General features: G+C 40.9%; 1 protein-coding gene across 6 annotated transcripts in view; it reads right to left on the bottom strand.

Annotated features, from left to right (window-relative positions):
* The window catches only part of auts2a (activator of transcription and developmental regulator AUTS2 a), a 501,485-nt gene that overhangs the window by 323,590 nt on the left and 154,802 nt on the right, over positions 1–23,093 (bottom strand). Inside the window, exon 1 of one of the 6 annotated variants that reach the window (XM_036560987.1) lies at positions 21,201–21,455. The exons of the other annotated variants lie outside the window; for them this stretch is intronic. Within the exon in view, the coding sequence (XP_036416880.1) occupies positions 21,201–21,275 (75 nt within the window). The 5' untranslated portion in view covers positions 21,276–21,455. Of the gene's footprint in view, positions 1–21,200; positions 21,456–23,093 lie in introns of those variants that run through there. 6 annotated transcript variants of the gene reach the window in all.

Here is a 23,093-nt window from a genome sequence, read left to right on the forward strand (position 1 = left end):
TAAAATATAATATTATCAACCTATGTGCAGCATTCTCAACTGTAAAAGAACTTTTGTAAATGAATCTCCATGAGGGAACATTTAACTACTAATCAGTGCTGTTACTTGCCAAATTTATCTGCTTCTCTACAAATCAAATGGCCAATTGTAATTCCTTAAATAATATTACAAAAGCCATCCAAAGAGCTCACATAGTATGTGCTGCATGCATACAACATATATCAAAGATTATAACGAAATACAAATGTCATGTGAAATCTGGTTTTACATAATCATTTTATTATTTTGAGCCCTACCTGTGTTAAAGGAATTTTTCACCTATCAATCCTAACACTATGAAAAGTAGCAGGGGATTGTATTAACTCATCCCTCATAGCTCTTACTCTGTGTTAGTCATGCTAACATTTTTGTGTGAAGGATTCCTTTTTAAAATGATCTGAAGACTCCTAAATGCAGTTATGTGAAATCAGACAGTATAAAATCATTTCTTAGTATTGTGAACTAGTAAGGAACCACCAAAGAATTCTAGCACTTATTATCCCTGACCTTTGATGTGAAGTGGCAGATGCAAGCATGCATGTATATTATAGCCTTCATTCTGAAGAAATAGCTGCTGTAAGGCTATATATAGCCCTATGCAATTTTGAATGCACGAGTTGTAAATGCATGTTACTGAGGTAAAGTGAAGCACTGGTAAAGAGCGCATGTTTCACCCACTATGATTTACACACTGTTTCAAATAGCTACTTGATGCTTTCTTCAGTAATCTGTCAGCACCTACAGAGAAAAAGAGAGATAAAGAACCAGACAGGTGGTGATGTGGGGTGGTGGTACAAGTAGCCCCACCTGTGTCTACTACAAATTACAGCACTCAAGGGAGGTGCTCCAGTCTGGCCCCATACTGTTTCAGCTTCTGCCAACACCACCATGTACAACCTTAACTGCATTTTTAAAGCCAGAATTATGTCCAGATTTAAATCTTACAATACTATATTTGTTACCATTCTGGACTGTGTTAAATACGTCATCCATTTTGGCAGGAAAATAATTCTGCTTGACCCTCTTAGTAAAGCATGGTCTTTTTTCTGTTCATGTTGTGGTCTGCACTTCCTCTGACCAGTCACTGACTTCCTTCAAACCATAAATCACTCTTACATGTTCCTGTACATCCACTGTTTACCTTTACTATTAATTTATGCCATTAACTGCTTTTATGATTAATACTCTACATCTTTTTTGTATACCACTTCTCGTTTTCTTTCTTTTCTTTTTGGTTCTAGTCAGACAATGCTGGTTTTCTTCCATCTGATGCTAGCAGGTTCGTCTTTTTTTTTTTGCTTTACAGGCTCCGTGGGCCACAAATGTCAACCACAGGAAGGCAATTATGAGAGTAAAATTACTTCCTTACTGTTATCAATCCAGTCAGAGGGCCAGGGGAATGGTTAAAAGCCACCATGTAATGGGGCTCAGTTAGACTTTTCTCCAGGGCCCCAGCCAAGGCTGCTAACCTTGCAATTAAAGGCCTCGACAAGCTTTGTCAATGCAATCTGCTGAATGCCTTGAGTGACACGCGATCGATACTCTCCACTCTCCCAGGTCATCAGCTGTGACAGGGGCCTAAGTAATAACACAGCCCTGGCTGCCTCCTCCAACTTAAATGCTTCCCCTGCCACAATATTTCTTTTTTGTCTCAAGGCTTGCAAGCTAAATTTTCTCTTCGATCGAAAGGGGAAGATGGGAGACAGGGAGCAGAGGGAGGTGGGGAAGGAGGAGAAGGGTGGAGAGCAAGTGTGTGAGGATGTGCGAGAATGGCTGTGTGTGTGTGTGTGTGTGTGTTGTGGCTTGGGCGAGACAGAGTGAGAGAGAGAGACAGAGACAGAGAGAAGCAGAGGGGGGAGGCGCGGAGACCTCAGATAAATCGAAAATGACTGGCTGGCGAGTTGTAATCTGCCAGTGCCGAGCCCCCTGTAGCAACAAGCCAAATGAAAAAGCATGCTGACAGGCCACAGAGATGGAGAGCCTACGGTAGAGAGCAGAAGGGAAGGAGAGAGGGAGGGAGAAAGGGAGGGAAATAAAACAGAGCAAGAGCAGATGGAGGCAGAAGGATTGTGAGAGGACATTTACGCCTGTACATATATATATATATATATGTGTGTGTGTGTGTATATGTGTATGTGTATAATATACACACACACATTATATATATATATATATATACATATATATATATATATATATATATATACACGCATAATGTGTGTGTATTATACACATACACATATACACACTCACACACACACACACACACTTTCTAAGCCGCTTAACGTTCTGGGTTGTGGGGGAGCTGGAGCCTATCCCAGCCTGGACAGGTCGCCAGTCCATCGCAGGGGTATATATATGTAAAAACATTTTTGTAATAATAATAATAATAATAATAATTGTTTATTGCAATTGTGTTATCAGAAAAATAACAATAAATACATTCATCTATTCACACCCCCCAAGACAGCTGTCTTGCCCTCTACCAGCAAATGGACCACATTCTGCCATCAAACTCTGACACAAGAGCTCCACCTACTGCAAGTGCTGCTCTGCCCACACCCCACAATCCTCCTCTGCCTGCACTCATATATTCAGCCAGCCACACTGTACAAATAAGACAACTTACTCAGAATTGAGCTCATGATTAGATGAGCCTAAGAACAGTCTAACTCTAATTTAAATATAGGGCAAATGCCAAAAGCATTAGCTGAAAGGTAAAATGATCAGGGTACGTTACCGGCCTGAGTTGGGTGGTGGGGGTATATGGCATGCGCCCGCCCCCCGGGCCCCAACGATGACGGCCGCGAGAGCCGGCAGGAAGGCTGGGCCCGAGCACCCAGCGGCGACGAACCTCGGCCAGGGAGAGAGCCGCGAGGCAGAGCGCAAAGCCCAGGCTCCCCCGAGTGACGCGAGTGACGGCGGGAGGAGGAAGACGACGACAGTGCCGGCAACGAGAGGCACCAGGGCAAGGAACGAGTCCCGAGCTTGCCGCCTGGACCCCGCCCCCTGTTACGCAGCGAGGCCGCTTCACTACATCTCACGTTCGACCCGGGCGGCTGAGCTGCAAGCTGGGGGCGGTGACGGGGAGGCGGAGCGGCGAGCTCTTGTTCCCTCTCGGCTCAGGGGCTTTTAAAAGAGCTGAGAGGGAACACTGAGGAGCTGAAAAGCTTATTTTGAAGAAGACTGAAAAGTCTAGCTGACTGAAGCCACTGAAAAGTGGCCAGCCTAGGTTTTGGTGTTTTGTATTGTTTGTTTGGTTTGAATTAAAGAAATGGCTGCTGCAACCCTGAACCCTGCCTCCAGCGTCCTCCTTGAGCCCGGGGTAGCGCATACCATGCTACAGTGACGTAGCAGTATGTAAATTGATTATGAAGTGGTGTTACCTCAGGGGGCGGCTTGGGAACACCCACACCTGTATAAGTTGTGAGGTGTTATCTTGTGAGTGAGACTGAACACTGGCCAGCGTGTTTGTGGCAAGACGATGTGAATTATCAGAGTTGAACGAGGCATGGGTGCCAGACGAATGGGACATTCCATTTCCTAAGTTGTGCAGGCATTTATCATTCCTCAATTGATAGTGTCATCTGGTACTAGGAATATGTAATAAAAGGCATTATCACCCACAGTGGACAGCACAGTGGCCGCCCACAGGTGCTTATTGATTGTAACTGGCAGCGCCTGGCTAGAATTATCTGTGCAAACAGACAAGCAACTCTGGCAGAAATAACATCCACATTCAATGCAGGAGGCCCCAAATGCATGTCCTGCAGGTCAGTGCACTCTTGGGATCAGAAGATCTACCAGAGTGCCTCTGCTAACACCACAACACTGTACACAGCGTCTCACCTGGGTTTGTAAGGTTGCTAACACGTGGTGTGGTACAATGAGTCACGGTACCAATTCTTTCAGGGTGATGGTAGGGTTTGTGTGTGGTGGAGACCCCATAAAGCCATGGACCCAAGTTCTCAACAAAGCACTGTGCAGGCTGGTGGTGGTTTGACACTTGTGTGGGGTGTGTTCTCATAGCATAGGTTGGGTCCACTGGTCCGCCCTAAACATGTCACTGACCAGTGACCACTACGTTTCACTGCTTGGTGACCATTTGCAGCCCTTCATGGATTTCATGTACGCCCACAATGATGAGATATTCCACCAAGATAATGCACTGTGCCACTGGGCCCAAGTTGTCCAGAATCGAGGAGCATTCTGAAGAGTTCAGACGAATGGTGTGGCCTGCACGTTCGCCCGACATGAGCCCGGCTGAGCTTTTTGGGATGTGGTGGAGAGGTCCATTCGCACGCAAGATCCTGCACCAACAAATACCATGGAGCTGTGGGTGGCTATACAAACGGCATGGCTCAACATCCCTCCATACGTCTTCTGTCCACTTGTGGAATCGATGCCAAGTTGAGTTTTGGCACGTCAGTCTAGATGTTGTCTATATGCTCTAATATGGCATCCGATTAAAGCTAATTAAATCATTAATTAACACATGCATTGAAAGGAAACAAATCTCAGTGCTATGAAGAGAGATTATTCAGAGGTGTTTTTCACAGAGTGATTTTGTTTATACTGAGTTCTGTGAGTGTCAAAGTGTAGGAACTGCTACATGTGTCTCTCTTCACTTACAATGTTCAGACAGGCTGCAAGGTTTCTGGGAAGCAGCAGAGGAGCAGAGCAAAGTCTGAACTTTGCATATTCTATGCCTTCGCAGCAAGGTCAGGGCTAGTCTCAGCCTTAGACATTCTGCCAACATCAGTCCATGGACTGTGTGATGTACACCGTCTGCTAAGTGGCTACAACTATTAAAATCTTTTCAGCTACGTTCCCATTGGCTATCCACACTTCCGTGAAGGGCTGAACAATTTGGGGACAATATGTAATTGTGTTTATTCTGACCACTATGACCACTGCACTTCAAATGTGATTATTTTCTATAAATTGTTGTTTTGCAGTTTTTAGCCAAGAACAATCAGCAAATCCAATATTTTCTGGCTTGAGGCTATTAAAGCTGAACATACTGATTGCCAATTAACAACTGTTAAGACAATGCTGAATAAAGAAGCATATAATAAAAGTTGATGCTCGTGCAATTTCAAGTGCAATTGCCCTCTTTTACTTATGATTTTGTTGTAAAAATGAGAAATCTTTCAATCCCCATTCCAAATTGAGCCCTATACATAGGGGTCGTAACAGAGAGGAAAATATATATACACACACAGGCACACACAAAAGAACCACAGAGCAACAGAGAACGCATACACACATACACACACAGTCTTACGGCAAAAGACCAAAAAGGCCATTTACTCCACTGCAAATCAATGGTGTGTTTTTATAAACTATTCACACAGGACTCAGGTGGCAGGGGGGAGAACTCATGAATACAGACTTAGGTTTCATCAGAGTAGGACATCAAAATTCATCTTAATTTGCTCAGACACACATTTTCTGAAATTTGAGAGGAGGAAGCCTTGCCTTGTCATTCAGTATGACTCTTCACTGCAGAAGGGAATAAAACAATGCAAGAACGTTGAAAAGAAGAAAAAGGGAGAAAACAAAATCAGAACAAGCAAAGCTCCATTCTTCCTCATTTCAACACTGTGTGGCTCTCTTGCGGATTGTGTCAGAGAAAACCATCTCCTTCGCAGCATGCAGCCAGTTCCCTGCCCGGGCTCAACTTCCCTCCTGCTGTCTCACTTCCTGCCCACCCACCAGGCTCTTGAGGAAATCACGGCTGACAGCCAATCATTTGTCTCTGCGTTGCGTTCACAAAGCATTTAGTCAGACAGACCGGGACACTCAGTAAACACTGCAAATGAGTTCTGTGACCCTGCAAATGCCAATCTGACAAAGCAATTCAAAGATGAGCAAAATATTAATCAGACGATCTTTAGAGCCAGCATGAGAAAATGAGCTTTTGTGCTTAAGGTCGTTATTTAAAATGCCCAATAGAATTATTTTAACAAAAAGTGGGTCTAAGCTCGCAGCAATACCTCAGTTTAATACAGAAATAGAAACACACATGCGCACACAAACACTTGCATCTGATCTAAAGAGCGGCAAATCAATAATCTAAATAATCTAGTCTGGTCGATGTATGTTTTCTTTTCCTGTCTCATTAGGCTTTGTATAATTGCCATCTGTGGAACAGGAGGTGTGACTTCAGGAGTCTTACACAAACATTGCTTAGCAAATGCCGATCTTATAAGCACCAATACACAAACACACACACACACACACCACATAAATAGGTGCCAGAGAGACAACTGAGGCTTAATTAAGCTCTATTGTAGCTAATGAGCAGTGAACACAGAGATAAGCTGCATCTCCAGACCTTGGCCAGGGCTGATAAGATTAACACTAGCTGTGCTGCAAGTGTCTGCTATTAGCTAGGGTAAATGACAAGCCATTGGAGTTGAGCAGCAGAATGCATACTGTTGTGCATGTGTGTTCAACCACTTCCATTTCTTATCTATTTCACACACTTCAAGAGGCCTTGCTGATAGGCCATTGCTACATAGAGCAGTTTAATTTAGTGCTCCTAAACCAACTAGCATAAATGACCATCGTAGTTGGGCTGATAACCTAAACATATTGCTTTGGTGACACTGTTTTATTACAAAAAGACAGAAGTCATAGAAGAACCGATTTTTTTTTCAAATTGCGTATTAATACAAAATGGCAACAGACCAAATTGTCCTTCAGAATATATTGACACAGGACAGCTACAAGAACGTAAAGCTACTAACAATACTCAGCATACTACAGAGCAACTGTTACTGCAGCACAAGTGACTTAGCAGTTAGTAACAGGCTTTTGAGGTAGACACACAGCATCTATACTGCACTAACGTAAGATAAACACATTCATACACCCGCACGAACATGGTTCCATGGTTTGCCATACACGGGAAAGAAAAGCAAGGCAACTGTTCTAAATTATGGAAAAGTGTGCAGAATGCAAATAGAAAATACACAAGCTTTATTTTAAAGCCCAACACTGAAGACGGGGAAAGAAAAAGAGCCATCAGGTTGAAAGTGGAGAACAGACTTAGAAGTGCCACTGAGCATTTGGAGGGTTTGAGGGGCTTTTAACTTGCTTACAGGCACAAACCTGAGAGAGAAAGAGAAAAAGAAAAATAGAGACTACGAGGACAAGCAAGTCAGTGCTTATATTTTTAAAGAAGTACCACACAGAATCATGCCACTTTGCTTGTCTACTTTCCTGTCTGATGTCATTACATAACCATAAAAAATTTACCATAAAAAAAAAACTGGTTCAACAGAACTCTTTAACAGGACTTAATCAGTTTAACCATAAATACCTAAACTTTAATCAAATAAGGACAAACAATTATCCATTTCTGTATAAATAAATCATGCACTGCCCATGTTCGGATAAGAGGACATAGCTCTTCTAAGGAAGGTTTCGTCTTTCCACTGACCTGCAGGTGGTGCTACATGATAAGAATTGAGATACTGCCCAGGCAAATCAGTGGAGAACAGTAGAGAATGGCATGCAGAGAGGATGGATGTGAAAGTGGACAAAAACTTTATTTTAAATTACAATTAAACACAATTTGGATTATTCAATTACAAGACAATAAGCGTAATAAATCACTAATGTAAAGTTTTTTTTAATCACGAACAAAGCAGAAAGGCCTGACTGCTGAAATGACAAGGTCTGAAATAAAATGGAATTGCATGTGTGCTTTTGTGCATGTCTGTCTGTGCCATAACATGTAGTACCTATCTGGTGGAGAAGGAAGACATATGCAAAAATCTGTGAAATTACAATGCAAATATTTTTGCCTTTCTCCATATGTATCATTACTCTCATAAAAAACTTTCTCCCAAAGGAGAAGGAGAGGCAGGAAAAGGAGAAGTAAATATTTTTAAGATGTCCACACACTGTAAAGGGCAGATGGAATTTTCAAATAGTGTTTTAAAAAATGGATGGAGTTGCGAGGTTGTAGAAGGATGCCACAATGTATTTATACCTATCACATAGGTGCTGTCTATAGATGTACAAACTGCACTTGTAACTGTTGCTAGGTACAGTTTGTTAGCCACCTTCTGCTTGGCTTTTTAATGGAGATGGACCACCACAGCGCCACTGCTGACCAGATATTATTTGAATTTTAGGTCATTTGCAGTACCAACATGGTAGCGACAACAAGGTAGGTGTGCACAAAGTGGCCAGAAAGTGTACACGTTATTTAAAAAACTCAGCAACACTGTTACACTTGTACCAGTACTACACAGCGTGCTGCTACCATTTTCTTATCATTGAGAAAGTGTATGTAAATATATGTACAAGCACACATATAATATTAATTTTTTCACTGAGGCTGATACATAAAGACATATTTGCCTACACTATAAAAGTTATAAACTAGACATATATGTACATTGTGGCTATGTACATACTATCTTACAGAGAGAGAGAGAGAGAGAGAGAAAGAAAGAGAGAGGGAGGGAGAGAGAGAGAGAGAGAGAGAGAGAGACACGAAGAGATATATGATGGCTACTGGCACATGGCCCTAACAGCTGCAGGCCCAGACACAGTCTGCCCTTCTCAAGGACACTGCAGCCTAAATACATTGCACTAAAACTGCAGTACCAGCCACATTGCTAACACAGACGTGGGCATATGGGCATGTGTGTCCAATACAAACAATATTAGAAAAAGTATTAAGATTTTGGAATTATACCACTGTGAACATGTGGAAGCTGTTACTGTATTTCTGAGTTTTAACCTGTAACTTGTCATATTTAAAATCTGTCTTTGGGAATCAGGCATGCAAACAGGCTCAATCTAGATGCTTAATGAAACAAAGTCAATGTAGCTGGTCTGGAAAAATATTAAGAAACAATAATTCTTTAAAGAAATCAGATTGCACAATCACATAAAAGTTCATTCAGGTTACAGAGACAATAAATGACCAACACAACAGTGCTCTGCAAATTCCACGAGAGCAAGGTTCATTCCAAGGTTCATTGAAAAGAAACTCACTCTGCCCTTCTCTCTCCCCCTCCTCTCTTTTCAGTGTGCCCCATGTCCCCATATAGCTGCAGGCTAACTGATGTGATTTTAGATAATTGTTATTAAAGCCAGAGCAGTGTGAGTGCTTTAGAGGACAAAACCCCCAGGAGGGGCAAGCTACTTGGAGAGCACTGCTGCAGCATAATGACTACAATCAGGCTTCAGTAAAAGCAAATCACGCACTTCCTTTGTTTTGTTTCATGCAGCTGGAACAAGATATGAGAGAGAGGCACACATGAATAGAGCACAAACAATCAACTAGAAATACACTGATGTCTGAACATATACAAACAATAACTGGATATTCACAAGCTGCATACAAAGAGTAGCTGTGCAATTCTCTTCACTGCAACATGTCTCATTGCATGCATTTATACAGCAGTATGTATACTCCACAAGAGTATGTCTCTGGGGCACATGCAGACACACAGACAAAAACTCTACTCAAAATACATGTATGTGTGCACACACACGCATACACAAACGTGAATAAAATTTGCCAGACAAAAAAGCCTTATCACTTGAATGGGAAAGGAATTGAGAAAGCAAAAAAAAAGAAAGAAATTACTTCCAGTACCTTTTAATTTCACTTTGTGTTGAGTTTATCTAGATAAAGTTTAAACCCACACGTTCATGAACCTCAGAAGCATGAGCCAAATGAAAAGAGGGGGCAAGTTAAGGTGTTTTATTTCTGGAAAAAAAAAAAAAATAATAAATGGAGGAACTTGCTTGTTGCTCACAGTTAACCAGCTAATACTGGCTGTTCATCAAACTATACATACCGTCACCACTTATACTCGCCTGATTTTGTTGTACTTTGCAAAGAAAACAGAGAGGCAACGGTAAGGTGTGATAGCAGTTTTACTCTCCATGTAGTAAACAGAAGTAGTGATTAAAGTATGCAATGATTAATTAGTTGCAACCAAATCAATCTGAATTGCAAGAAGGCATTCATTCTCAGGTTCCAGTTCATACTCCAAGAAGAAATGTGTATGTATGTATACACACTGCGTACATACCACAAGAGCATTTAGGATGGCCCTTTCTCCTTTCATCACTCATGCTAGCCAACATAGGTGTCTGTTAACTGATGTAACAGATTTGACAGTTAGCATTCTCCTCCAAGCATGCTCAGCTGTCCATTGACATTGCATTAGCAGCATTTTGAAAAAATGCAGTGACATGTCAGATATCTCAGAGATGTGTCAGAGGAAGCTTGGTAGCATCGTGTGATAGGGAAGACCTAGTGGAACTGGCAATGACTAAAATTGGGATAAAATGGGATAATAATTCTAATAATAACTTGTAACTTGTAGATTTAATGATGTCACAACTCATATTTTAAACTCAAGGCAGAAACATGAAAAACAGTCTTAAGAGCAAAGCAACCTTCAAAAGGTACTGCTTTCCCCACAAGACCTAATCTATTAGTGAATCAAACCCAAGCACAGCTAATGTAGCAACTATACTAAAAGATTTATCACATAGGGCCAGTGAGACTGTGATTGATCGGAATGTGAGTTTAGTGGAGGCGTAGCTCCAGTAGGCCTTGAGAGAAAGCCAGTATTGGTCTGACCTGTCAATCTAGCAGAGGGAAGAGAGAGGGAATTAAATTAAATCACTGCTACTGCTTCTACCTCTGATCTCTGGCTCTAATGTAAAACACTGAATTTCTAATAGACTATAACATCTTATACAGAAGAAGGAAGGAGAAAAAGGAATTAAGAGAAACAAAGAGTGAGTGAGAGAGGAAGAGACAGGAGATTTAGGGGTTGCTGCAGTCCTACTTGAGTAGACAAGGAAAAGTGAGGGAAATCACTGTCCACACTTACCATTATCCATAACAGACCACAAATCAAATTTAGAGACTAATGTATATTACAAAATACGGTACTGCCCCTGAGATACAGAAAAAAATGTTTTGCAGTGTGGACTACATGTAAATCAGCATGCACTCACACATGCAAACATATTTATGCACATATGCACAAGACACACACACACTACTTGACACTCAACACTGAGAGCCTTTTGACAAAGTGTCTCTATCATAACCCCAGGATCCTCTTCTCTTAACATGAATTATTCACGAAAACATGTGAATGCATTATGTACCACATGCAATAATGATCATGGGGTGGATCGCCTAGCCGACAAAGTAATTAATTAAACATGAAGTGAGTATAAAGCATTCACATTCACACATACCACATGCACACATCACACACAGGTACCATTACAGCAATAATGTTTCATCTCTCTTTTTGCTCCATCTGCAGCTCTGCTCTGATGGAGCAAATAATGTACTGTTGAATAGTGACAACAGACTAAAGGCTACAGAGTGCACTGCAGGTTAAGTAAGACACATAGACATGGCTTCAAAAAGTGGGCGGGGAGACATTTTCATAAGATATTTATACACACACAAAATGCCATGCACTATACAAGTAGAGAGCCAAGAAACAACTCTCTCTCTCTCTCTCTCTCTCTCTCTCTCTCTCTCTCTCTCACCCACGAGACCTAGTGACGTTTCTGCCTTGTCAGGTCTTTTCTCCACAGAGTCTGAGTCACTTGGGCCACCTGTCAATCAGACTGCTAGGCAGATGACAGCTTCTCCCATTTGCCATTGCGTTGCCACAACGACAGGGCGACCTTTCACAGCCTCAGCAGCTGCCAGACTTCTTCCTTCCTCCCACCTCACAAAAAGATGGTGGAGAGGAAGAAAGGAACAGAAGGTGGGAGAAAAAGAAAAGTGTGAAAAAAAAGAAAAAAGAAAAAGTGTGAAATAAAGAACACAGGTTTCCCTGGCAGTAAATCTTGCATTGTCAGTTTCAATGACAATCACTGGTTGTTAGCGGGTCAGACCCTGCATGTTAAAGACAAGACATACTAAAGTGATTAAACTATTAAAAGAATTCCACTGCTCAGTGTCACTGAAAAAGCAATAGAGATGTAACATACAAATAAACAGCTTGATTAAGCGCAGCCCTAAGATCAAGCACAGATATGGAAGTTCTGAACTGCTTGTCCTGGAAGGAGCACACCACTTCCCAAATTAAAAAAAGACATCTGCCACAAACAAACAGCAGCTCTGAGAAATCTGAAAAATCACTGTAAAAAGATAAACACAAAAAGGGCCAATAAATGTTGAGATATGAATATGTGTATGATGACCAATAACATATTCTACCTGAACCTGTTTACCATAAAACTTCCATGTTACATTTTATCCTATGTTTGTGCCTCACTCTCACATTTCACGCCACATTTGTGTCCCGCCCTTCCTTACTTGTATGGGTGTGTGCATACATGATGGGGATTACTAGGAATACTGACACATGTTCTCACATGCACATACACCTACATACATACACAGATGTGAGAAAAGTAACAGCAGCACCTGGATGCTGGGAAGGCATCACAGCACATGGGTCACCCGTTTCCTTCACTTGGAGAGAGATGGAGGAAAAAAAGAAGTGGATATCTGTTTCCTGTCATCTCCAATCCTGTCAGTCTTTGTTCAGACATCTTGCACCCTCTTCACCAGCTGCTTACTGCCTGCTCACACAGATGGCTACTTCTCTTTGATATAAACTCAGCACTCCTCTACAGCTCTCTTTCTCACTTCCACTCTCCCTTCATCTATTCCTTCATCTCTCATTTTATCCATCTCAAACTTTCTTAAAAATTTAAGCTGTGCTAATTCCATAAGAATTACAGAAATATTATACATAAACTGAGAAGTCTGCTTGAGTGTTCAATTAGGCAAGGCACAGTTTTAAATAGATTTGTTTATTTTACATGCTAGACGCCCCCTGAGACCATGGTCTAATTTATAGTAATATACCATAAAATAAAAAAGTCTGTAATAAAAGCATAAAATAAAAAGGTGTACAAAAACACAAACATCAATTTACAATTCTATTTAATTTTCTCATTCAAAACCTCATTTTTATACCTAATCTTAAATTAAGTGAACAGAAAACAGACAAAATGGAATCAGTGTCATTGTGACTGAGCGGCACACTACAGTGGACCCACACTGTACCACCGCAGACAGCAGGCAAAAGGCACTAGATTGTTTATCTCACTGTTCAGAGGACAACTGCAACACAGTCTTACTTGCTCAGACAGTTACAGAGGCTTGGAAGCCAAACTGAAAGTCATTGTTGGGTTTACTGTTCCAGTCTGGTCTTTCGACATGACCCCTACTCTCTCTTCTTTCTGTTAATGGACAATGTAGTGAGAGAAGACTAGACTGGCCAGTCATAATGTTAAGACTGCATTGGGCTGCTGTCCAATGCTAGATATCATAGAAGTATGAACATCAATGGAGGTTACATATGAGTGTTATCAAGTAGTATCAGCCTTTATAAAGTATCCCACATACTAGCAGAGAATTCTCACACCTACACAACTTCACTGTACTCACCACAGTGCTTACTGCATTTTTACAACTGATTGCAATGGTAAAACGAACAGAACTGGATTATGTTTTTACTTAATCAAATTTACTGAACAGATTTTATTCAAGCAGTCCATTTCAATTAATTAAATGTTTGATTCCACAGTACATACAGGTCATTCAGAGTCAAGTCAATTTTATCATCATTTCCTTTATACAATTTAGTCAGACAGAGTTTAGGGCCAGCCCACACATTTTCTTACTCATCCCATTATTACAACAAAAACATTACTGCAAAACACAAGAGGACGCAGCCTGGTAATAAAAAAAAATAAATCTCTATAAAAGTAGTGTAAACTTCACTGAAATTAATGAAATGACTGCTTAAGCAAGTGTAAGTAATTTTACCACACAGACATTTTTTTTATTTGTTTTTGGCTATGGAAGCAGGTAGAAAACAACATCCTCCATCGTGTAAGTGCATCTGGTTTTCCCCATACACACTTTTCAACTACATCTGAAGCTCAAAATTGAAATAAAACCCCATTTCCAAAAAGGTTGGGAAGCTGTGCAGAATGTAAATAAAAACAAAATGCAATGATATGCAAATCATGTAAACCATATTTTTAAAGGACAATACTTCAAAGACAACAAATCAAATGTTAAAACTGAGAAATTTTATTGCTTTTTGAAAAGTATATGCCCATTTTGAATTTGATGCCAACAACACATTCCAAAAAGTTGGGACGGGGGCATGTTTATCACTGTGTTTCATCACCTCTTCTTTTAACAACAGCCTGTAAGCATTTGGGAACTGAAGAGGACCAATTGCTGTAGTTTTGAAAGTGAAATATTTCCCATTCTGGTTTGATATAGGATTTGAGCTACTCAACAGTTTGGGGGCTCATTTGTCATACTTTTCATTTTATAACATGCCAAATGTTATCTGTGAGTGACAGATCTGGACTGCAGGCAGGCCAGTTTAGTGCCCAGACTCTTTTTATACAGAGCAATGCTGCTGTAATCCATGCATAACATGGTTTGGCATTGTCTTGCTGAAATAAGCAAGGCCTTCCCTGAAAAAGACGTCGTCTGGATGGCAGCATATGTTGCCAAAACATGTATATATTGTTCAGCAATAATGGCGCTTTCACAGATGTACCAGTCACCCATGCCATGTGCACTAATACACCCCCAAAACATCATGAATACTGACTTCTGAGCTGTGCACTGATAACAGGCTGAGTGGTCTTTAGCCCGGAGGACACAGCGTCCATGACTTCCAAAAAGAATTTGTGGGACCACAGGACACTTTTCTGCTTTGCCTCAGTCCATTTTAAATGAACTTAGGCCCAAAGAAGGTGGCAGCATTCCTGAATCCTGTTTATGTAATTTTTCCTCTTTGCATTTTAGAGTTTTAATTAGCATTTGTGGATGCAACAACAAACTTTTTCGTTTTCACAGTACCTGAGCTAATGCAGCAATTTGCTCTACAGAATCATGTCTGTTTTTAATGCATTGCCACCTGAGGGCCAGAAAATATAGTTTTTTTGGCCTTGTCCCATGCATACAGAGATTTCTCCAGATTCTCTGAATCTTTTAATGTTATTATGTACTGCAGATGATGAAAAGCAAAAGTTCTTTGCTATTTTACGTTGAGAAACGTTATTCTTGAAATGTTGCACTACTTGCCTGTGCAGTCTTTCAGAGAGTGGTGAACTCCTCCTCATCTTTACTTCTGAAAGACTCAGACTCTCTGAGATTTTTTGCACACAATCATGTTACTGACCTGTTGCCAATAAACCACCAGGTGTATTTTTAGCATTACACAACTTTACCAGCCTTTTGTTTCCACCGTCTCAACTTTTTTTGGAATGTGTTGTTGGCATTCAAAATGGGCATATATTTTTCAAAACACAATAAAATTCCCCAGTTTCAACATTTGATTTGTTGATAACTTTTTTGTAAATGGGGTTGTACATTAATGGGAAAAGCTGGTGCACTGCTAAAGAACAGAAAGCTTGACCAAGGTGAAGCTAGAAAGCAATGGTTGCTAAGCCGTGACTGGAGGGCTAAGAAAATGAGAAAATGAGAAACCAGGGCAATTCACAAGCCCTCAAAACATGAAGAATGTATGCTGGTTAATAACCTGCATACTAAGATGCTCTGCCATGGCTCCACTGATGCTTCAACCTATGAAGAAGTTTCGTTAAACAAAAGAAGGATGAAGGAAGAACAGGTTATCCACTATCCACATTGCACAATTACTCTTACTCTATTTATCAGGATAATAAGGGGGTATTTTAAAAAAAAGAAGACTTCACTACCCTCCCACTTCTCTGGGGAATTAGGGAAGTGAAGTACTGGTTTAATATCAGAACAAAGAGGATGGATTTGTTGTTGGTCCTCTTGACTTTGAATGAAGAGATTGTCTTAAGCCAGCTAGACATGCAACATCTCACCCACACATCTCCTTCCAACACCATCCTAATAAAAAGAGGTAGTGAGAGAACATATTTTTGTCAATATTTGACTACGCACTTTGGATAAAAGGGCACTGGCCCTTGCCTCCAGGCCTACACTTCATCTTTACTGCACACTGAACTGCTGTGCTGTTCAGGCCAGACTGTCATCTCCTCTCTAGCACCCTCTCTTTCCTCTTGTCTGTCCTCCCCCTCTTCTCTCCTGCTCTCCTCTCTCTCCAGCAGAGCTCTCAGATAAACAGACAGATGCTGCACTGCTTCAGCAGTTTTGCTCTGTTTACACTTTGGCAAATTAACACAAACATCACACAGACTCCCTACTGTCTGCATACTCTCGCACCAACAGACACAGAAAAGCACACACACACATGCCCAAATCACACACTTAGGACACCCCGTCTGCTTACTAGGACACACATTGTCAGGCTGTACAAGTTTGCCTTAGAAAGAAGGAGCTGCAGAAACAATGTGAACATTTCAAAAACCTGATAAAAGGCAGACTATCTTCAGCATCTTTAGCAAAGATCATCTACCTATCTTATCTATTGAAGAAACCGTATTGATTAACAGCTGTTTACAGTGTTCTCTGAAAGCTCTGAAACATCTGGAGTACTGTAGATTTATAAGTAATCCTGTCCAAAACCCAAAACACTACTTAGGAATTTCACAGAGTTTGAAAGACTGTGTTTTTACTGGACAGAGTAAAGTGTCAGCCTGTGAATGCACTGAGGGCCAAAGATCTGTAAACATTTTACCACCACATCTTTTTAGAATAAATAAACTTTTACAAAACCTTGTGGTTCCTGCACATAGCCTACTTACATTTCTAACCCTGCTCTAAATGCTCATATATAATAAACGCAAATAAAGAATTGTCTCAAAGGCAAAGTACACAGTTCGGTCCTTCTCCTCACTTTCTGCATAGTGCATAGTCCCAAATGTAAAACATCTTCCACTGCACTTACATTACAGCAAACTGAGGCAATTTTTGTTTCACCTTTCATCCATTTCAATTGAGACAGGCAACAGTTGTATATGGGGGACTGTGGGAGTGGTGGCGACAAAGCATGCAGAGAGCGTGAAAAAAGCAGCGCTTTTCTCAACCTTTAGCAAATGAAAAGGGAGTTTCACATTGTTAGAATGTGCCATGGTGTGTTATGTCATACATCATGCCCACTGGAATTAGTGTTCATGAAAATGAAAATTAGCAGGAGATTTTTACGTTGACTCACATTTATAGAAAGAATATTAGATCTCTTCTCACCTGCGTTTCATCAGAACACAGTACTAGCGTGGAACTTTGCTTGGACAGTAAAACCTGCTCACATTTTAGTGACACATCCTTCGCTGTACATGCAGCACTACATTTTAAACTAACAGTTTACAGCTATCTACAGCTCTTTAAAAGCTGCTCTATTGGAGATAGCTTTCTGCCACAGACCTACAGTGTGTATTAGATAGATTATCAGAAATTAAATTAAGAAGAGGAGAAAATTACAGGCTGAACCAGATTGAGAATTCAAGGAGAACGGAATGTCATAGTCATGAAGAAATTCTTTCACAGGTTTTCCACATAAATACAAAAAGTCAGAAAAATAGACTAAAATGAACATAAAGAAGTTTTGATCGTGAATTTAATGTGCTGCCATGCAGACACACACAACTATGGTATCTACACACAGTCAGCATGTTTGGCTCATAATCCAATCCAACCCCTGTAATGTTGGCCTTCTACATAATAGAGTGGCCAACCACCGAGAGTAAACCATCAAAACATGGCTAACAGAGACATGAAGGCAGGGTGCAATGCACCCAGAAAAAGAAACACACAACCACCAACTAGCGACCAGATCTTGCAAATCTACAATTCATCGTATTCCACCCAATATGAGGTAAACAAACAAAAAAGAAACACTCTGTAACGATTAGACAGTGCTCTGCCAAAGGCTGGATTTTAATAGGTCATGATGAATCTGAAAGCTGTAATTTCTCGCTATCAGTTTCCTTCTATCTGTTCTTTAGGTAAGGGGAACACCTTGTCACCTCGTCTCTCCCACATGGACATCATCAGAGGACATCAACTTGCCTCCTACAGCAACATACATGCATGCACACATGCGCGCGCACACACACACACATATATATACATAGGGCAGAGTTGTCATACATGGTCTGTTGATGTAAAGACCTTCTCGTTTTAGAACAGCACTGAAAGTCAGGCTGTCAATCAACAGGTTGCGCAACATAGCCAACTACCTCGGAGGGATAAAGCACTCCCAAACATACAGACACATGCACTAGCAAGGAACAAACAATGCACATGTCAAGACAAATGGCACACATACACTTCCATCGGCTGTTTGGGCAATACCGATCTTTCACGTACACTCAGGTTTTCTTCTAATATGCGATTTTATTTGCATGCTCATGTATGTTCTCTTTTGCATGCTCTCTATCTTTCTTACTCTCTCTTTCTTGTGCTGGGAATAGCTCTGGAGTTTGAGAAGTGGATGAATGAAATCATGGGTGATGAGAGAGAAGTTGGGTTGGTAGAAAGGTCCCAGCAGATCTTCTTGCTTGTCAAGTGTGCCTAAAGTGTATTAGGCATTCCAGCAAGCAGAAGAAGTAGACAGAGAAACTTTAGCATAGCAGAACTAACAGTTGATCAAAGGAGGGTGGACACTGTTTTCCACCAATTCCATGACAGGTAATTCCACAAAAACATAAAAATACTAATTACTGTTAATGGTGCTTTTTAGATGTGTTAAATAACAGTTTATCCCAGCATGACATTTTCTGTCGCTCAACTCAAGCACTTAGAAACAAAGCAAAGCACGGTAAAACCTTGTCTATCATAATCCATTTCTGTTCAGCGGAGTCAGATTGGTTCAGGTTTCAAATTTAGCAGAACCGGCCAGGCCTGTTTGGGTCGAGTCTTAGTCACAGGTACAGGTCAGGTTTGGGCTTCAATTTCATACCCATGCAGATATTTATACTACTCTATCGCCCAGCTCTACTAGGTATAAACCAAAGACTGGGAACACAAACACACAGATGCAAAAACCTCAAGAACACATAAGAAAGCTTTGCAAGCCAGATAAACTTGAAAAGCATGGGTTTTACAATACACTGCTTATAAAATCTTTTACTCTAGGTAGAAGTTGCCCTTTTACACTGATTTAGGATCAGCTTCCCCAAACAAATCAAAGTAATTACAGTATCATAAAAAAAAAAAACTAAAGTAGTCAAAGGAGAGCAATAAGTTTACATTTCCCTCTTAAAGAGTGCAGCCTCATTTCTCAACTTATTCACATCTGTCCTCATGCTTTTGTTCCCCCTCCCCCTTGCACGAAAAAGCATCACCCTCTGTTCTGTTAATCCGCTGTGAACTGCATATTTTTACACTTCACTCTCCTGCACTTGCATAATGGGATGAATGAGAAGTGCTCTCTCCATCTCTCCTATACCAGCAGTCAAGCCGTTGTCATGGTTCCATTCACTCATCGGGCTAGAGCAGCCAGCAGAAAATCTCTGCACTTACTATGCACATACATGCACAGACAGACTTGTGGGAGCTGTTAACGGACATCTCCCATGATATTAATTCAGATAAGAACACTATGCCATTAGTGAGAGAAAAAAGAAGAGGGGAAAGACAGGAAAAGGGGGAAGGTCACCTACAAAATATCAGACTACAGAGGAGTCTTGAGCATCTCTTTAAAGAGTCCCTTTAAACTGTAATCTGAGGTTGATGTAGTGGAGTCTCTCCTCATCTCCTGACATTTTAAAACAGCGCTACAGTTCTTCCAAGCAGACATTCCACATTTCTGTGTGCCAATCTCACTTAGCTCATAGTTCATATTAAAGCACTCACTGCTGAATCACTCCTAGATAAATCAACCTTTCAGGATACTGTGTATCATAAAGTCCTTTAACTTCAGCTATAAACCATATCCCATGATTTCGAGGAGCTTTTACAGAGCTTATGTAACCAAAATCTTTTAGTTGTAATTTACTCTAAAACAGACAACATTAGAATGAGAGGCTCTCAAATATCCTGCGAGACTCAGGGCAGTCAAATGTCAGCAACAACCACAAATATAATTTAAAGCAAACACAAGATTATCACCTCTGTTAGCTGACAAATAGATGGAATCCTCTGCTGAACAGCGGATATGAAAGAGCTGAAAGAGCTACTGGGGTCAGGACCTGGGCCTTTTACAAAGCTCGTCATAAAAAGAGTTCTTAGGGCTGTTCCAGGGTCTGCTTTGATTTCTAACATGTCTAGACTATGAATGAGTGAGCGAGCAAGCAAGCCTGTGAGTGAGTGGGTGAGTGAGTGAGTGAGTGAACATCTTTGAAACAGAGTGACTGGATGTTGTGTAACTAAAGAACAGAATTTTTCTTGCAATGCACATATGCTTGAACATAAGCAGTATCTACTCCTGGCCCAGGACTTAACCGTGTAACACCATCTTTCCCTCTCTATCTCTCTCTCTCTCTTTCTCTCCTCACATCTCCAATTCACATCTGTCCCCTTCACCAGCCCTTCTCTCATTATCACTGCTGACACTGGACTCACTAGGCCTGTATCAAAATTTTAGCACACGGAGAGGAGAGCAAATGACAAAAGCACAAGAGACACACATGGCAAAAGCAAGCACAACCATGCATATTGAGAAGCATGGAGAAACACAAGCAATACAAACACAAGAATTACAGTCTCAGATCTTAACTTAAGCACACAGAGTTCTTCATAACACTGAATGAACTCAAAAGCAGTTCAAATAATTGCAATCATCAAATGTAGTTAAAACATAATGACTCAAGCAATTATACGTCAGGCAATACCCATCCTTATGATAAAACATCAGCTCACAACTTCATTCACACTTACAGAGCATGTGTTGCGATAAAAATTTAAACTATGCTCCTCAAAGGCTGAGTCGAGATTTGATGAAATATTCACAACATCAAAACGCTGGTACAGCTGCTACAAAACACATGAGAGAGCTCAAAGGAACTTACAAATTTGCCCTGTTGTCAATCTCAGGTCAGTATTTGTGGATCAATGCTTGACTAGAGGGTGCCTGTGACAATAGTTACCAGAGTTCAAAACCCACTCTTTAAGGGAGATAAATAGGAGGAGATGGAGAGAGAAGGCCAAGGAGAGAGGCATAGAGAAACGAGAACAAAAGATCAAATATAAAGTACAGACTTACCTTCTCATTGTACTTGAATTTTACATAGAACCAGCTGGACTTGATCATGGTGCCAGTGTGTGCTCTCAAGTGCATGTGTGTGTACGTGTGTATGTCTGTGCTGGCCTGGGGTCACACAGTGCTTTTCCCAGAGAAGGATGTACTGCGATCAGAATGGAGTGTTAGCAAGAGAAAACAGATGGAAAGTCTGAGCTAATGCTAACACTAACGCTAACACTGTTGCTGCCGTGGCTCCGCTTTCTCCTGTCTGTGTTTATTCTCTCCGTCTGTTCCAGCTTACCTCGGTCTTACTCACTCACTCGCTCACTTTCTCCCTCCCTCTTTTCACTTTGCTTCTCTCACTGCCTCCTTCCTTTGGCAGGATGACAGGAGAGCTCCTCAAATCGACTTCAGATGTATCCATTAGCTAGGATACAGGCCAAGAAACCAGAGGACATCTCACTGCCTCAAATTCTCATCAGCTCATCTAAGCTTTACCTCTGTTTATTGGCATGTTGACAATTGTTAACAAACTTGTCAGAATATGACAGAACTACCATTCCTTTTGTTTTCCTGCTTGATGTTAATTTATAATGACATCTCCCCATGTTTCTTCTTCAGTTCTTGTGTAAATTGGTTCTTCTTGGTTCTCCATAAAGTCCTGTGTCTTTTTCTCAAATGAATAATGCATTCAGTCTCTGGTAGCTTAGTCTCCATCATACTTGTATCATCTTATGGCTCCAGAAAAGTCTCAAAGTTAGATGTACATAGCAGGAGCCATGTGAACACTAAAGGTGTTATACCCTACACAGAGCTCCTAACCACAGCCAGTTTAATTTTAAATCTACATGGCGAGTGAAGAGCAGATAAATAGCAGCAGGAACCTTTCCACCCGCCTCCTCTCCTACTCTCTAGAGAAAAAAAGAACTCAAGCAAATAAAGTCAGTGCGGTTTCGCTTTTCCATTTCCAGACGGCAGAAATAAAGTCTGTCAGGTAAGCTGAGGTCATTGTTTAAGAAAATAATGATAAACAGAGGGAAACCAACTGCAGATTTAAAACACAATACATGCACTGCAGTGCTCTTAGGGATGTTGGCTCTGTTTCAGGCTCTTGTTATGCACTGAGAGACATCCGTAATGTTTCATGACAGGGTGCCCACATGCTCACTTCTTATCCACACCCACAAAACACACACACACACACAAAATACAGAAATTTCACTATGCTCTCTACATTAACAAATTAATAAGATAGAAAGTCTGCACTGTACGAACTGGAATATGGAGACTGGAACACAGCTGCCTGAGACAGACAGACATATAAAATACAAACAGAGGAAATTGGGAAACAATGGATTGTGATTGAGTCTGACTCTGCATGTCTAACTCTGAGGGCTCAGGAATGCAGCCATTAGTAGAGACTCTAAAAGCTCTACACTAGGTATATACATTTGTACTCAGCTGACTGGTCCAAGTGCCAATATGCAAATATAAAAATCACTATTAAGGTATTCGCTATGCTATGCTGTGAAACATACAGACCGACAACTCAGTCAAACACTAATTTTATATTTTAAATAACCCAGCTGGCCACCAACGTCAAAAGACGTTGATATTTGGTTGAATGTTGGTCGTGACGTCGGATGACCAAAATTCAACATACACACAACGTCTAATTCCAACGTCAAATTGACGTAGAATAATGACGACAGCCGACGTTGATATTTTGTTGGTTTTAAGTTGTGATGTAAAGTAACCAAAATCCAACGTCTTCCAAACGTCACATGCCAACGTCAGATTGACGTAGAATACTGACATGCAGTCGTGAGGTATGGTGACCAAAACCCAACATCTATTTAACGTCATAACCTTAACGTCAGATTGACGTAACATTCTAACATCATTAGACGTTGA

This window comes from Colossoma macropomum, unplaced genomic scaffold (genome assembly GCF_904425465.1).
Source record: "Colossoma macropomum unplaced genomic scaffold, Colossoma_macropomum, whole genome shotgun sequence".
Taxonomy (NCBI): domain Eukaryota; kingdom Metazoa; phylum Chordata; class Actinopteri; order Characiformes; family Serrasalmidae; genus Colossoma; species Colossoma macropomum.